This window comes from Mobula hypostoma, chromosome 7, assembly GCF_963921235.1.
Source record: "Mobula hypostoma chromosome 7, sMobHyp1.1, whole genome shotgun sequence".
Lineage (NCBI taxonomy): Eukaryota > Metazoa > Chordata > Chondrichthyes > Myliobatiformes > Myliobatidae > Mobula > Mobula hypostoma.
In genome coordinates, this window is record NC_086103.1 from 131,043,013 (window position 1) to 131,060,671 (window position 17,659).

The 17,659-nt window shown below is 43.0% G+C and overlaps 1 protein-coding gene across 1 annotated transcript in view; it reads right to left on the reverse strand.

The window, feature by feature from the left end:
- Positions 1-527: 527 nt before the first annotated feature.
- Positions 528-17,659, reverse strand: part of mfsd9 (major facilitator superfamily domain containing 9) — a 37,974-nt gene continuing 20,842 nt past the window's right edge. Inside the window, exons 4-6 of the mRNA XM_063052858.1 lie at positions 9,505-9,634; positions 5,558-5,767; positions 528-4,374 (exon numbers count right to left, since the gene is read on the reverse strand). Coding sequence (XP_062908928.1) covers positions 3,572-4,374; positions 5,558-5,767; positions 9,505-9,634 — 1,143 coding nt within the window. The 3' untranslated portion in view covers positions 528-3,571. The remainder of the gene's footprint in view (positions 4,375-5,557; positions 5,768-9,504; positions 9,635-17,659) is intronic.

A 17,659-nucleotide genomic window follows, 5' to 3' on the forward strand; every position in this document is an offset into this window, starting at 1 on the left:
ACGACCCCCTAAACTTTACCTTGCATAACGATGGGGAGTTGCAGAATTTTGATGTCCAAGAATGATGATGATACACCCAAGTTAGGATAGTCTGGACATAGAAGAAAATTTGGGAGTGACCATGTATTTGTACTTTGTGCCCTTGTCCTTCTAACTGGTGGTGAATGTAAGTTTGAGAAGTATTGTTAAAAAGGAACACTTGCTAAAAAGAAACCTTCAAGCATGATGATCTCAAGCAACCAATGAAATTTGACAACTATAGTAAGGGTAGCTTCCACTTCGTATACAGTAAGGTTCCAAAAATATCATTAATAATAACCATATAATTATTTTTTGCCAGTGAAAGATTCCTTCAATATGATCCTGTATTGTTGACCTAAAATATATTTTCAGGTATCTGGAATGGGACCTGAATCTAAAAACTTGTGCTTCATTTTGTTGCTGCCAGTGAACAATAGCTACTACCAAAATAAAATCCAGAATAAATGGGAGAATAACAATCTTTTTTCTTATTACCATTGGTGCTGTTAATCTGTAATGTATCCTAGAGCTAGGATACATTGTATTTACCATTGGACATCATGGAGGGATGGATATTTTGGACAGCGGATGAGCTAGTGAGTATGAATATCTTGTCCTGAAACTACACAAAATTCCCATCATATACATGTGGAATTAGGAGAGTCATTCACCACAACAGTATCCAGCCTATTCCAGAGGCCATCATGTTTATCTGATTGATTCTACTGGCCATCATACAGGATGTGTGTATATCTGATGGTGTGGATAATACAGATGGATGCTCCACAGAACAAGTACATTTTCATCCAAATACGGTTTACGTGTCAAAAATTATAAATTTAATTGAATTTCATACAATTAACAACCAGAAAGAAAGAACATGGTCAAATGAGCTGAAGGGTTGAGGCCTAAAACATAGCCTCAGTTATTTGCTGTGATATACCAAGGCTTCCAAATGCATCCTGATTGACTTCCAACAAAAGTAACCATTTTTAATTCAAGTAAACCTTGAAGAATAGCTTGTCAGCTCTTCATCCCAATAACTCTTACAGACTTTACACTCAAGTTCCATTTATGATATAGCATTTGATTGTTATTTTGATTTCTAGACTGTTACCTATCACCCCTGACATTCAATTCTTTTGTCCATATATGGTCCAAGGCTATAATAACATCTGTAAGAAGACGTCCCAACAAGGGTTTAGTGAACAAATTGCAAGACTAAAGGATTGCTATACTCAGCAGCCTAAAATTTTACCAGTTCATCAAATTGTTTGAATGACATTTCACCATTGCATGTTCCACAACAGGCAAGATTCTCTCAGTAAATATAAACTTGCTTTCTGACTGCTGTTGCTTCTGAACAGATTTAGATGTGTTTTTATACTGAGGTTTACTTTCTGGCAAAGGCATGAACTTTGCAGGTTGTTTTTCTGTCATCTGGTTCAACATGCAAAATTTTAAAGTGACTTTTGCTTAAACACAAATTGATTCAAATATATAAAAGTTGGTGAACGCAGCAGGCCAGGCAGCATCTCTAGGAAGAGGTGCAGTCGACGTTTCAGGCCGAGACCCTTCGTCAGGACTAACTCTCTTCCTAGAGATGCTGCCTGGCCTGCTGCGTTCACCAGCAACTTTTATGTGTTTTGCTTGAATTTCCAGCATCTGCAGAATTCCTGTTGTTTGATTCAAATATATATACTTCAACCTTTGTATTCATTAACTTTAAATTGTTCCTTGAAAAGTTTAAAAACGAACCCACTTGCAACTATTTAACACAAGGATAATGTTAACTATACACATCAGTGTGATCACATTCACATTAGTGCAAATTAAAATTTGTATTCAGATTTATGAAATAACAAAATAAAATAACAAGTTTAAGGCTTAGGGGAGGGGAAGGCTTACATTATGATCAATTTTACTTGTACACAAACGGTCTGCTCTCTACTCATTCAGTATAACAAAAATTGCACTTAAATAAGTCATGTTTATATAGCAGCTCTAATGGAATGAAACATCCCACAAGACAATGCAGAGGGGAGGGGGAGGGAACATCGACTCAGACCATGAGCGGCCTGTATCGGGCATTTTCATGCCTTACAAGGTGCAGATTGGATGTCTGTGTGGGGCGCCACTCCTCACACAGACACTAGAGCAATGTGTGATTAAGTGCCTTGCTCAAGGACACAAACATGTTGCCACAGCTGAGGCTCGAACTAGCAACCTTGAGATCACTAGGCGAATGCCTTAACCTCTTGGCCACATGCCCAACACAATGCAGAAGTTGTCCTTCACTGCTCCAAAGCCATCAGAAGATAAAGCAAAGAATGGGGATGGCAAACTTTAAATAAATATGCATGTTTTAAGGAAAGTTTTGAAGAAGGGGAAGAAATTCCTGAAAATGAAAGTTAGGTAGCCAAGGGTTAATTATAGTAATGTTAGTCAATCAGTAATTAAGTCCTTGGGATTTATGATACAAATAGGTGAAATAGGAACAAGAGCGTGGAATGTTGATAGCTTGGAGACCTTGAATAGCTAGCTATTGGTTATCTGGGAGAATAATCGGGTTGAAAGAGACAGTCGGAGAACGTGGAAGAGGTTGGCACCTTTACAAATATATCCATAATAGGTAATAGGTTGTAAGGCATAGGAGTATTGGGAAGAAGGTTACAGGGCATGCTGAATAAAAAGGTGAGGGGTAGGAGGTGGGAGCAAATGACCAAGGAACAGTGGTATCAGTCCAAAGAAAGTATTTGTGCTAGGGTGAGTGCAGTATTAGGGCCAGAATGGGGACTTTTACACCAGATGGTTCAATGTTTAGTCAATGGTTTAGAAAGGGTGCGAAGATTAGGTGTGCCAGTAACAGCAGATATCTATATTGAAAGCAGGATGGTACAGACTAAAGTAAATGACGCTGCAGAGAACAGTGCCAAGGAAGCAGGTTGTTTATCAACGTAACAGTAAATACGCTTCACAAATACAGTCTAGTTGTCAAAAAAGATATGAGAAGATGCTACAAAACACAAGATTGTTTGGATTAGGGAGGCAAGTACATTAAATATGATTAAAATTAACTCGGATATGATGAAAATGGTATGATTTAAAGTTTCTATACACAGGCAGAGTACATCTTTGCAAAATTTAAATCCATGATGGTCATAAATAAAATTCATCATGCAAGTTTGTTGTAGTAAAAACAGTAATGGCTGGCCAGCAGTGTAGTGGTATCTGCACCGGACTTTGAAGTGAGTGGTCCTAGGTTCTAATACAGCCAGCTCCTTGCACTCTTTCCATCCGTTCTGGGCTGAGCATCAAGCTAGCAACTTGGCCTTATATAAAACAGCCACAAGGCACAACAAGGAACAACAAAAGCAAACAATGGTGCCTTGACCCCTTCCATATAGTTACTCTGTGCATTCATTCACGAGGAAGGGAAAAATCAGTAATGAACCAGTACAGAAGATTGGTTACACATGAGTACAATAATTTGGTCCACGTATTCTTTCAGGAAAAAGTCAGTTTATCTGACATCACTTGCAGTAATCCCTTACTCCAACTTGGTTTTAGCCTCTGTGGTTTTGCAGAACTTTGAGCGAATAGAAATCATATGTAAAATAGCCAGCAAAGCCAAGACTGCCCCAAGCCTTGGTGGACCACATACGTTCACCTCCTGAACAAGTCCAGAAAGCAACGGGGCAAGTATCCGAGCAACCGCAGTCACTGACTGTCCTGCTCCCATGAGCGTGCCTCTGGCCTGCCTCTCAGTCCTGCTCAGCTCTACATCAGTGACGCACATACGGCCAGTAGCGGTTGAAAACCCTAGTAGAGTAGTGCACAGTACAACGACCTGAATGGATGTAGCAAAAGAGTAAACTGCCATAGTGCAGCAGGTGAGGACGCTGGAATGCAAGAGCAGTAAGGAAGTGTTATTGTTGTACAGTCGAGCAACAGAGCCTGCTATAAAACCCGACAGGGCTCCCATTATTCCACCATAACTGATGAGATATCCTATTAGGCTTGGTGGCACACTAAATCTTTCTTCAATGGCCAGAACAAAATTGCTGAAATACAGGAGGTTAGCTAGAGCCATCAGAAATCTTACCAGAAAGACGTCCCATAAATTAGAACACACTAGTCCTTTTATCTTTAGTCCCACAGATATACACTGACTCCAGAAAGGATCCGATGCTTTGTGTCTCGCTATTCCGTTGCTTGCTGTGTCCAACAATTTCCTGTTGTCTTCTTTACCAAGACTAGTCCATGTGCTTTCATAACTGGTTTCTGTCCTTAAGTGCAATTCTTTTGTTGGAATGTATAACTGTTCTTTGTAAGGCAACCACCAGACTACACCTATAATGGTGAAACATGAGAATAAAGACAAAATACACCACTGAAATCTCAATAAAGCTATTTATACACTTACAGCAGTCCTCAAATAGAGAGAGATATTATATCAGAGGGTAAACAAGAGAAAATCTGCAGATGCTGGAAATCGGAGCAACACACACAAAATGCCGGAGGAACTCAAAAGGCCAGCCCCCATCTATGGAAAAAAAGTACAGTCGATATTTCGAGCCGAAACCCTTCAGCAGGCGGGTTGCTGCTGAAGCTCTGCGGTCCGAAATGTCGACTGTACTCTTTCCATAGATGCTGCCTGGCCTGCAGAGTTCCTCCAGCGTTTCGTGTGTGCTGCTCACATCGGAAGATGGCGAACCCTGAACAATTACAGCAAGTGAAGGCAGTAAGATTTTGTTTTAGGATAGGTGAATGCAGTTTTGTGGTTGTACTGGTTACTACAAAAGAACATGGGTCCAATGTCAAGTGGTAAATAAACACTCTCTGCCATCAGTTTTAATGTGAAATAGGGATTCAGAGACAAAGGACTAAGAGTTTCTTCGCAAATGCGGTGCAGTTTCACCTGTCTACAGTATAGTGAACATGATTTTCAATATACTCCAGACCAGGAGTTCCAACCTTTTTTATGCCACTGACCAATACCATTAAGCAAGGGGTCCATGGACCCTAGGTTGGGAACCCCTGCTCTATACATACAAATCCACCCTGGGGGCCCCATTAGTATGTCAACAGTTTCCTTTGAAAATGTACCGACTCAGCCAGACCCCAATACTAATTTGATACAGGGAAACAACTATAGAGAAAATGTTGGAAGTACTCTGCATCTGTGGGAAGAGAAGAAGAGCTAATGTTTCAGGTAGAACTGGGAAGGAGATGAAAGAAGTTTGTTAAACTGAAGAAAGGGTGGAGTCTCTGAAAGGATGAGTCTCTGATAGGGTGAAACCACGGTGACTATGGAGAAAAGCTGTAAACAGGGTTATCTGCTCAATAAGTGACTGGGAGTAGCTAGTGAATGGAAACAGACAAAAGAGGTTTATTTAGTTGAACCCTAAATATTTTGAGGAACTTATGTCAAGAGTCTTCCCGGACCAACAATTGCAAGAGAAAGGTTGAAAGTGATTACTTATTTGAGAATATGCACAATGAATGTACCATATTACACACAGTGGAAACATACCTGCATTAACCAAGAAAATGAAACAGCAAATGAAGCATGTTATGTAGAAACCTCCATCCAGCTCAACAAGATATCCACTTAGTACTGGGCCCAGGATGAATCCAACACTGGAAGCTGCACAGAACCTTCCAATTACATGTGGGCGTTTATATCCAGGAACCAGGTCTGAGAGAAGAGCTTTTAAAATAGTCTGTGTATGTTTGAAGACACCTGGAAAGTACACAAAACATCAAGACGACGGATACAAGATGACGATTCTGTTTGACAACCTCGTATGATGTCTATATATTGGATGCAGGAGATCTACAGGTTGAATGGTAAGAGTAATGAGATGTCTATCTAGGACAAGATCCGAGTGCAGCCCAGACCAGTCAGAAAACAAGTAATAACTAAAGATTTCATGCCATTTATTAAAGACTTAATACACTATATATTGTATGCTAGGGAGCTAATTTAATGAAATGAAATACTTACAGCATGCTCATGTAGAAGTATATGCTATGGGTAGCTATAGGAATCAGCTACTGGAAAATTCTTGCAACTCTTATGTAACCTGAGGTCTGTCTGTACTTTTTCCTCACATTGTACTTCTCAGAACTCTTGTGGTTATTAGGTACATCTGTAGACATTCCTCTGTCTATTACTTTTAGAGACAATCTCAAGAAAACTCACTGAATGACCCATGCTTTAGATTGGTTCAGTCAGTTGATTTTTCTCAAGTGCTCTGTCCGCAATTGTTTTTTGTAATTTCAAAATATATTGCACAATGAGATTTCATCTCTTAAGTGGATCACTGCTAATACAATGTCTTAATCTAAAGGAACAATTCTTCAATGAAAGCAAATGTGAAATTTACAGTGCACCTTCACCAATCCTGTTTCTTTAACCAGTCTTCAGTATGTTTCCTGCTGCGGGTGCAGTTTCATTATTTTCAGCACTGTGTCCTTGAAGCTGAGGATGTGGTTTTGTTTGGTGTTTCTTTAGGCAACAGTTTCCCCGTATTAATATAAAAGGAAATGAACTGGTTAGCAATGCTCCCTCTATTTTTTTTTACAGCTACTCTGGGGCAAGAAATTTTTACAAGGCCTGAAAACTGAATGGCACTTTAAATTTTTTTTGTAATATACATTCCATGAATATTTAGAATGAAAACTGAAAAATCACATTCTTCTGATTAACACTTAGCTACCGACTTCCATTCTGTATTTATTGTTAAAATTTGTAACTGAAACACTGACGATGTAAGTACAGGTGTCCCCCGCTTTTCGAACGTTTGCTTTACGAAACCTCACTGTTACAAAAGACCTACATTAGTACCCTGTTTTCCCTTTCAGAAGGTGTTTTCACTGTTACGAAGAAAGGCAGCGCGCGATAAAAAATCAGAGCGTGAAAAAATCAGCGCACAATAAAAGGCAGAGCGCGCCCCGAGCAGCCGCTCTCCCCCGTATTCGGAACGGCATTGCTTAAACACGTTGCATTGAGCAGCCGTTAGCAAGATGAGTTCTAAGGTGTCGGAAAAGCCTGAAAGAGTAAGGGTGTTACACTTATCGTAAAACTAGACATAATTAAGTGTTTTGATCGTGGTGAACGAAGTAAGGACAAAGTGAGTTTGGCTTGTGGAAGCTGACGAAGATGATGTTGAAGAGGTTGTGGCATCCCATGACCAAGAACTGATAGATGAAGAGCTGATGCAACTGGAAGAGGAAAGGATAACAATCGAAACCGAATGTAGTAGCGAAATGAACGTGAAGCAACTGCGTGAGATTTTCGCTGCAATGATAAAGTACGACTTTAATTTTGAAAGGGTACGTAGGTTTAGGGGATACTTGCAGGATGGTTTGAGTGCTTACAAACAACTGTATGATAGAAAAATGTGCGAGGCTCAGCAGTCAAGCAAGCCTTCCACATCAGCCACAGCAGACGATGAATTTCGACCTTCGACATCGAGGCAGGCAGTCATTGGAGAAGATGAACTGCCTGCCCTGATCGACGATGAGATGACACCCCCGTGTCCCACCACCCCAACCCCCGGACAGATACTGTACCGATTTGCGGAGAATGCAGCGGTAGCCGGGAGGCACACAGCACATCTTTAAGAAGAAAGCCGAAATAAACATGCTAATTAATTAGGTGCCGCCTAGCACGTAATTGTCGGCCCAGATCAGAGGCGATGTAATAGGCAATCGCCTCTGATCTGGGCCGACAATTACGTGCTGGGCAGCACCTAATTAATTAGCATGTTTCTTTCAGCTTTTTGCTTAAAGATGTGCTGTGTGCCTCCCGGCTACTGCTGTGTTCTTCGTGGCAATGTATCGGTCGGCGGCCTGGAGGGTGGGGGCCACTGCACCACCCCAACCTGCGACTCAGTCTAACACACCATCATCAATGTGCTTGGCAAGCTATCTCCCGATTCCCGTAAATGATACTACACTGTACATACATTATTTCTACTTTATATAGGCTGTGTATTTTTATGTGTTATTTGGTAGTTTTGGCAGCTTCATAGTTTAAAGGTTATTGGAGAGCGCGTTTATGCCAACAGCGTTTGCGTGAGATTTTCTGCCGAGAGCGCTTGCGTGAGATTTTTGCTACGGAGAACAGTTCGGTAATAATTGTGGAAAAGTATTTCTACTTTATATAGGCTGTGTATTTATCATATCATTCCTGCTTTTACTATATGTTACTGTTATTTTAGGTTTTATGTGTTATTTGGCATGATTTGGTAGGTTATTTTTGGGTCTGCGAACGCTCACAAAATTTTCCAATATAAATAAATGGTAATTGCTTCTTTGCTTTACAACATTTCGCCTTACAAACCGTTTCATAGGAACGCTCTACCTTCGGATGGCGGGGGAAACCTGTATGTTGAAGCTTTAAAATGTTTCGAAGTGCAGGTTGTGGTACCTTTATTATTTAGAAAATTTATGAATTATTAACACATAATAAACTGGGAATTTCACAATTATATTAGCATAGTTTCAACATCATATTAACATTACACATATAAGAAAATGCCTGTTGCATGGCACCAAAGGCTCTGTGCACAGTTACAACTGTGCAGCTTAGAGGAATGGTGTTGATCAGAAATGTGGAGATTTCTGCCTGCTGTGAAATGTGTTTTGGGCTACCCACATAGGCAGGTGAGGGACTTGTAAGCACAATTACCACAGGCCTGGCAACAATCCACTCATGCAAGTCAAATTACAGCTGGATTGTGACTAAGAAACAGCAACAGAAAGAACACAAAACAGCACAATCATAACATGCAGGACATAAGGCACATCTTTGAAACTAACTAGTTGTGATGCTTCATCACACCTTCCTTTCGTGGGTTTTGAAAATAAGTTGCAAAGAGCTAAGAACATAACAAAAAAGGAGCCTATTTTATAAATTATCTTTCACTTCTCTATACAGTTCAACAACGTGGTTTACAAAATTTGACAACATAATCTATTCAGCTTCTGACTATTCATGATATGAACTAAAGTATCATCAGATTTACACAGTTTGCTGTTTGTAGAAGTTACCAGTTTGAGACTAAAAGTCAGAATACCTATTATAACTTGCTCACTGTGTGTGAAATGGAAATGCACATGTAAATTCACATGATGTGTGAGTAATTTTATATTTCATTTTCGTGAAATACAGTTCCATTAACATCAAAGGCTAGATGTGGTGTGCCGCACATTTAACTTTGAAAAATCACACTGGTTTAAAGAAACAAGCAGTTTAAAAATCAAAATTTCCATTACATTATTGGACTCACTGTCATAACTTACATGCTATTAAATCTCCTTTATCTCCAAGCTATCTAAGGAAAAACAACAGTTCCTCATGGAATAGGTAGGTCAAAAGGCCTGTTTCTGTGCGGTAGTATTCTATGACTCTATTACATAGGGCAAACAGTTTGCAGACAATGAAGTTTTATGATCAAATTACAAGCTCACCTGTGGGAATCCTGGCCAGTGTAACCAAACAGATGTTACTGGAGAAACCCAGCAGACCATAGCTAAATCCACAAAGTATCAAGGTGACCAATAATATGCTCTGTCTTCCGACAACATCGCTCCAGGAACCCTAAGCAAAAAGAAATTTAACTGCTTATAATTTGTAGTACTCCATCACTACAGTTATACATTTAAAACATTAAGGAAAAATAGATCAGTTTAAATCGAATATTCACAGCTTGTACTGATAATCTTTCAACATCTTGAATAAAGTTTTCAGCAATGCTTTCTCACTACAAGTACAATATTTGTTTCTTGAGGAACAGTGGCTTACCAAGGGGGCCCTCTGCTGGCTAGCTGAAAACTTACAATACCTGAGTACAGCCACATTAAACATACAACATCTCAGAAGAGGGGAGACCGCTAAAGTAGCAACAGTAAATAAATATATGAAAAGGAAGAATAAGAGGTATAGATTGAATGTTACTGTGTGTAGACTGAGGGGACCCGAGTGTTATGAGCTTAAATCCTTGAAGGTGGAAGTGTATTTTGGGAAAGTTATTGCTTAAGTATCTGCGATTCATGAAGAGAAGCACAGATTACAAATGCAGGCAAGTTAGATTCAAACTGTACAAATACCAATTAGGCCACATCTAAAATACTGAGTTTGATTCTGATTGACACACTTTAGGGATAATATAAAGGCCCCACTCAGAAAAGATCTGTCCCCAGGTCTGTCCCGGATATGTTAGTTGGAATTCAAACAACATATTTCACTGTACGTTTCAATATGCATGTGACAAATATATGTGTGTGTGTGTGTGTGTGTGTGTGTGCGCGCGTGTTCGCTTTACGAAACCTCACTGTTACGAAAGACCTACATTAGTACCCTGTTTTTGCTTTCAGAAGGTGTTTTCACTGTTATGAAAAAAAAGCAGCCGCAATAAAAAATCAGCGCATGAAAAAATCAGCGTGCGCCCCGAGCAGCAGCTCTCCCCCGGATTCAGAACGGCATTACTTAAACACGTGCCTGTGAGCAGCTGTTTGCAAGATGAGATCTATGGTATTGGAAAAGCCTAAAAGAGCTCGTAAAGGTGTTACACTTAGCGTAAAACTAGACATAATTAAGTGTTTTGATCGTGGTGAACGAAGTAAGGACAAAGTGAGTTTGGCTTGTGGAAGCTGACGAAGATGATGTTGAAGAGGTTTTGGCATCCCATGACCAAGAACTGACAGATGAAGAGCTGATGCAATTGGAAGAAAAAAGGAAGCAAATCGAAACCGACTGAGTAATGATAAAGTACGACTTTAATTTTGAAAGGGTACATCGGTTTAGGGGATATTTTCAGAATGGTTTGAGCCCTTACAAAGAACTGTGTGATAGAAAAATGCACCAGGCTCAGCAGTCAAGCAAGCCTTCCACATCAGCCACAGCAGACGACGAACTCCGACCTCCGACATCGAGGCGAGCAGTCATAGGAGAAGATGAGCTGCCTGCTCTAATGGAAACAGATGACGAGATAACACCCCAACCCCCAGGCCACGGACAGATACCGATTCACGGAGAATGCAACGGTAGCCGGGAGGCACACAGCACATCTTTAAGAAAAAAGCCGAAATAAACATGCCAATTAATTAGGTGCCGCCGATAATTACATGCCGGGCGGCACCTAATTAATTAGCATGTTTGTTTCGGCTTTTTTCTTAAAGATGTGCTGTGTGCCTCCCGGCTACCGCTGGACCCCTGCATGCTTTGCGGCAATGTATCGCTCAGCGGCCTGGAGGGTGGGGGCCACTGCGATGACTCAGTCTAACACACCGTCATCAGTGTGCTCGGCACTGTCTTCCCAATTCCGGTAAGTGATACTACACTGTACATACATTATTTCTACTTTATACAGTGTTACGTACCCCGTAACTGGGTTGCCAAACCAGCAGAAATGGATCACTCAGTTGGAGTCTGGAGTACTAGAACTAAGAAAGTTTTATTAAAGAAACAAGCAACACAGTAATCGAAAGGATAATAAATGCAACGGTTCAGCGATGCTAAACACAGATGTGCACAGAATTAAGATAACAGCATCAATCAAGCTCTATCGTTGTCTAGGGGTAAATGACCAAATTTCAAAGTGACTCAAAGTTCAGTCCAGTTTAGTAGTTCAGTTCGCAGTAATCGTTGCCATGGCGATGGACAATGTGGGGGAAGAGAGAGATAGAACAGGAACAACTGATCATTCAGACACGGCTTCACTCACAGACCGGCGAGATGGCTCACAAGCAACTTTTGGGCGGGTCCTTGGTGATGTCACCTGAGGTCACCGACTGTGACCCCTCCTCCAGATGCGGTCGATCCTCTGCAGTGAACCCGGCACCCAGGCAAGGGCGGACACACACCGGGTTCCCGCTGATCGTACCTTTCCACCCTGGCCGTTGTCTGGTACTTCTCACCGACTCATGAGAAGCGTACCGCTTCCAGGGTCTCGTTACCTCGGGTGGCGTGTGTCCTGCCTTAGTGAACCTGTCCCTTTTTATCCCCCTGCTGGGGTATCGCCTGTCCATCACTTCAAACAGTTCAGGGTTCAAAGGGGGAGCCGCTCCAGACAGCTCTCTCTCCCCCACGTCCCTTCATTACACATCTCCAGACGCTGCTCCATTGTTCCTTATCTCTCCTTCCCCTGAGGGCAGGTGGCAGACCACTTGCTGATGTCACTGATGCTAACACAGGCCAGCAAACATCTTAATTTTATGTGTATTCTCGTCACACTTCCCCCCTTTAAGGATTTTTACCGGGAGGTAAAAATTACAAACATGAATACATTATTTGATACATACACAAATATACATCTTTATCAGCTATTTGGCTAACACAGCGAGTTTGAAGCTGTCAACACCTTGACAGACAGTCATCACATTTTCTGTTCCTTTTACACGTGTTATTAATAATCCCTTAGACCAGGCTCCAACTCAGCAAACTTCATAGTGGCCAAAAACACTGATGAATTGCGATCAATGTAACCTCTCATTTGGCTTTGTCCCGGACCACAATAACAAGGGTCGTCCCATTCCGACTCAGTTTTCTCTCGCAAGGGCTTAGTAGGAGGGGGACGGGTATTGACCGCAGAGTTATTGCAAAACTTCCTGCAGTACCCCACCATCTCCAAGAGCCTTCTGAGGGCCCTCTTGTCTGTCGGGGTTGGGAGGTCAGCGATAGCCTGCACTGTAGCTTGCATCGCTGCCAGCTGCCCCTGTGTCACCACAATTCCCAGGTAAGTGACCCTCGTGTGGCCGAATTCATTTTTTTCAAGGTTCACTATCAAGCTGGCTTCAGACAGCCGTATTAAATTGCCAATACACACCTCTGTGTTCATCAGCCCTTTAGTCACTGAATTACTCATTATATATGAGTGTTCTTTACTAGGCTGCCCTGTTAACAGACATCACCCAACGTCCCAGTTCTTTGCATTTCCTCGGGACAATCAAACACATGGGTGCGAGTCGTTTAATTATTTCTTCTAAAGATTCGCTTTGTTCGGGGATTAAGGGAGAGACCTTATCAGTAGACCTGGCCAAAACAATAGCCTTCTCCCATCTGATCAATCCCATACTAATCTTTTCAAAATGTTTTTTTTCTCTTATCAGGGGGCCCCTAGCTTCATTGATTTCCACGCTAACACCGACTAGGTTTGTTAGCATATCAAAAGCCGGTGACCATCTCAGTTCGCGTTGGTCATGATCAATAACATTTCTCCCCCTGGGCAGCCGGTAAATCTCTTTCATGATTCCACCAACTGTTTCCTCCAGCACCGCAAAATGTCCACCGGGGGGTACCTCGTGGGCCATGTTAAAAACCTCATCCCCATAACTCTTTTGCACCACCCCCCACTCCTCATCTGCAGATACTGTACTTGATTTCCCTTTTAGCACTTCCTCCTCCGCACAATAGCCTGTCAAGGCTGTGTCAGAGAGAGCGGTCTCTGCCAAAACCATCAGCCCCTCGTCTCGCTCCTGCGTCTGCACAAATTCTTTCCTGGCTACTGCTACGTCCGTCCCAGCTCCCTCACTACCCCTTGTCTCATACAAGGTTGGCAGAAACGTTTCAGCTAAATTCACGATCGCGGGCCCGTGATGAACCTGTGAGTCCATGGGCGGGGCCTCAGTGCTGGCAGCCTGACCTGTCAATCTCACGTCTGGGAACACGATTCCTCCGGCGATGTCATTACCGAGCAAGACTTCCACGTCTTTCATCGGTAATTCGGACCTCACCCCGATCGTGACTAGTCCAGAGACCAGGTTGCTCTGTAAGTGTATCTGGTGCAAAGGGACTGACTCTGTCCCTTCCCCAACACCTTTGACCTCTACCTCCCCAGTCTGGGTCTCTGAGCTAAACTCTAATACACTCTTCAGTATTAGTGACTGACACGCTCCCGTGTCTCTCCAGATCCGCACTGGAACTGGTTTTAACCTCTCCTTCACTGACACCAATCCGGCCGAGATAAACCTCTCGCGCCCTTCCTGGACTTTTTCAGACCTGTCCTTCCCTAGTGGTTCGCTTAACAGCTCGATACAGCCATTCAAAATTTCCGCTTTTCCTTTCCCCGTCTCCTTCCTTGGGGCAAAGCACCTGGACGCAAAGTGTCCGGCTTTCCCACAATTATAACAGACGACCCCAGGAGACTTCCTACCAGACTGCTCCCGGTCTACCTTATCCTTTTCACTAGTCCCCGGCTTACTTTCTGACTTTTCCGGAGGACTCTCCCCGCCGTCCTGACTACCCTTCTGGTAGCCTTTACTCGGGGCAAACTTCATTTTATGCGTCAACGCATACTCATCCGCTAACTTAGCAGTTGCGGCTAACGTGGCTGCCTCTTTCTCATCGAGGTAGGGTCTCATACCCTCAGGGACACAACCTTTAAACTGCTCAATCAGGATCAGTTGTAGCAGTCTGTCATAATCCCCCTCTACCCCCTTCGAGGCGCACCAACGCTCACAATATGTCTGCATCTCACGGGCAAACTCCAAATACGTGCGGTCCCACTGCTTCCTCGCATTCCGGAACCTCTGCCGGTATGCCTCCGGGACCAACTCATAAATCTTGAGGATGGCCTCTTTCACCACCTCATACCTCTGGGCATCTTCCGCGGACAAAGCTGAGTAAGCTTCTTGGGCCTTCCCTTTCAGTACACTCTGAAGTAAAACAACCCACTTATCCCTCGGCCGGTCCTGACTTATAGCCACTTTTTCGAAATGGAGAAAGTACCGATCCACGTCGGTATCGTCAAATGGGGGAACCAGCCTAACCTCCTGGGTCACCCGGAACCCTCCACCTTGGTTCGGCACGAGCCCCTGCTCGACCCTTATCTTTAACTTCTCCAGCTCAAATTCCCTTTCCCTCTGTTTCTCCTCTCTCTCCAACTGTCTGTCCCTCTCTCTCTGTTCTCTCTCCAACTATCTGCCCCTCTCTTTCTCTTCTCTCTACAACTGTCTTTCTCTCTTGCCTTTCTACCTCTTTCTCTTTCTCCCGCCTTTCTAACTGCTTCTCTTCGTGTTCTAACTGCCGTACCCGGAACTCGTGCTCGAGTCTCAGTTTTTCAAGCTGTACCTGTACCGTGTCTCCAGCAGGTTTTTCAATAGACACCACCCCCAGCTCACCTTGGGGAAACACACCTTTAGATACATAGTGCTCTACAATAGCTCTGTGTATCTCCTCTCTCCTCATTGTCGACTTCACCTTAGCAAGATTCAACCGTTTGGCCACAGCTACCAATTCCGATTTCCTGGCATCCTCTAATGCCTCAAGGTCGGCGCCTTTATAAATTCCTCAGCCTCCATTTCTGCTGTTTGTCTTTTCTTTCTTTCGGGAATTTTAACCCAATCAATTTACTCCGTCCCAAATTTAGCGTTCAAAATCGCGGACGAGAACCCCACTTATGTTACGTACCCCGTAATTGGGTTGCCAAACCAGCAGAAATGGATCACTCAGTTGGAGTCTGGAGTACTAGAACTAAGAAAGTTTTATTAAAGAAACAAGCAACACAGTAATCGAAAGGATAATAAATGCAACGGTTCAGCGATGCTAAACACAGATGTGCACAGAATTAAGATAACAGCATCAATCAAGCTCTATCGTTGTCTAGGGGTAAATGACCAAATTTCAAAGTGACTCAAAGTTCAGTCCAGTTTAGTAGTTCAGTTCGCAGTAATCGTTGCCATGGCGATGGACAATGTGGGGGAAGAGAGAGATAGAACAGGAACAACTGATCATTCAGACACGGCTTCACTCACAGACCGGCGAGATGGCTCACAAGCAACTTTTGGGCGGGTCCTTGGTGATGTCACCTGAGGTCACCGACTGTGACCCCTCCTCCAGATGCGGTCGATCCTCTGCAGTGAACCCGGCACCCAGGCAAGGGCAGACACACACCGGGTTCCCGCTGATCGTACCTTTCCACCCTGGCCGTTGTCTGGTACTTCTCACCGACTCGTGAGAAGCGTACCGCTTCCAGGGTCTCGTTACCTCGGGTGGCGTGTGTCCTGCCTTAGCGAACCTGTCCCTTTTTATCCCCCTGCTGGGGTATCGCCTGTCCATCACTTCAAACAGTTCAGGGTTCAAAGGGGGAGCCGCTCCCGACAGCTCTCTCTCTCCCACGTCCCTTCATTACACATCTCCAGACGCTGCTCCATTGTTCCTTATCTCTCCTTCCCCTGAGGGCAGGTGGCAGACGACTTGCTGATGTCACTGATGCTAACACAGGCCAGCAAACATCTTAATTTTATGTGTATTCTCGTCACAACAGGCTGTGTATTTATACGTGTTATTTGGTATGATTTGGCAGCTTCATAGCTTAAAGGTTACTGGAAAGCGCTTGCACTGTGTTTTTGCCAATAGCGCTTGCGTGAGATTTTCTGCCAACGGCACTTGCATGAGATTTTCTGTCGACGGCACTTGTGTGAGATTTTCGCTACAGAGAATTGTTCAGTAATGATTGTGGAAAAGTATTTCTACTGTATATAGGCTGTGTATTTATCATATCATTCCTGCTTTTACTATATGTTACTGTTATTTTAGGTTTTATGTGTTATTTGGCATGATTTGGTAGGTTATTTTTGGGTCTGCGAACGCTCACAAAATTTTCCCATTTAAATAAATGATAATTGCTTCTTTGCTTTACGACATTTCAGCTTATGAACCGTTTCATAAGAACGCTCTACCTTCGGATGGCGGGGGAAACCTGTATATGTATACTTAATTGAATATTTTGAGAGGTCAGAGATTTCAGCAAAAACCTTAAAATGAAGAAATAGGGTGGTTTTAGAGCTAATAAAGATTGAGAAGTGAGCTGTACAGGTTTATGAATGATTAAATTGGGAAAACGGAAATGCAGATTTAAAGTTTTAGACAATAAAAACAAGAGATATGGGCCTCTCATAAGGCTGGTGAAACCAGAAGGACCTTGATATGCACCTCTGAATAATTTCTAAGTCTTATAGGAAAGAATGGAGAAATTGGTTTGATGGAATTGAGCTCATCAGGCAGTGATGGCTTTGAGAGAGTAGTCATTGCTAGAGTTAACTTCTGCTTGAACAAGGACCTGGACCTGCTGTAATTTACCAACTGCCACAACAGGTCTACAGTGGACGCAATCTCACTAGCTCTCTACTGGGCTTTGGACAACCTTGCCTCCTGCAATACCCATGCCAGGCTGCTGTTTGTTGAGTACAGCTCAGTGTTCAACTCATCATCACTGCAACTGACTTCCTCACTGGGAGACCTCAGTCGGTGTGGATTGCTCACAATCAACACAGGTGATACAATCACAAGGATACATGCTTACTCCATTCCTCTAATCTCTGTCTCTGCTCATGACTGCATGCCTAAGCACAGCTCAAACACCACCTATAAATTTGCCAATAACACCACAGCTGTTGGCAGAATCCCAGATGGTGACGAAGTGGCGTACAGGAGTGAACTAGATCGGCAGGTTGAGTGCTGTCACAATAACAAACATACACTCAATTTCTGTAAGACCTGCAGCAATCAAGACGAAGGCATGTCAGCAGCTGTATTTCATTCGGAGTTTGAGGAGATTTGGTACATCACCAAATACATTCTGACTGGTATAGAAGTTTCACCACGTTAGGGAAGCACCAATGCACA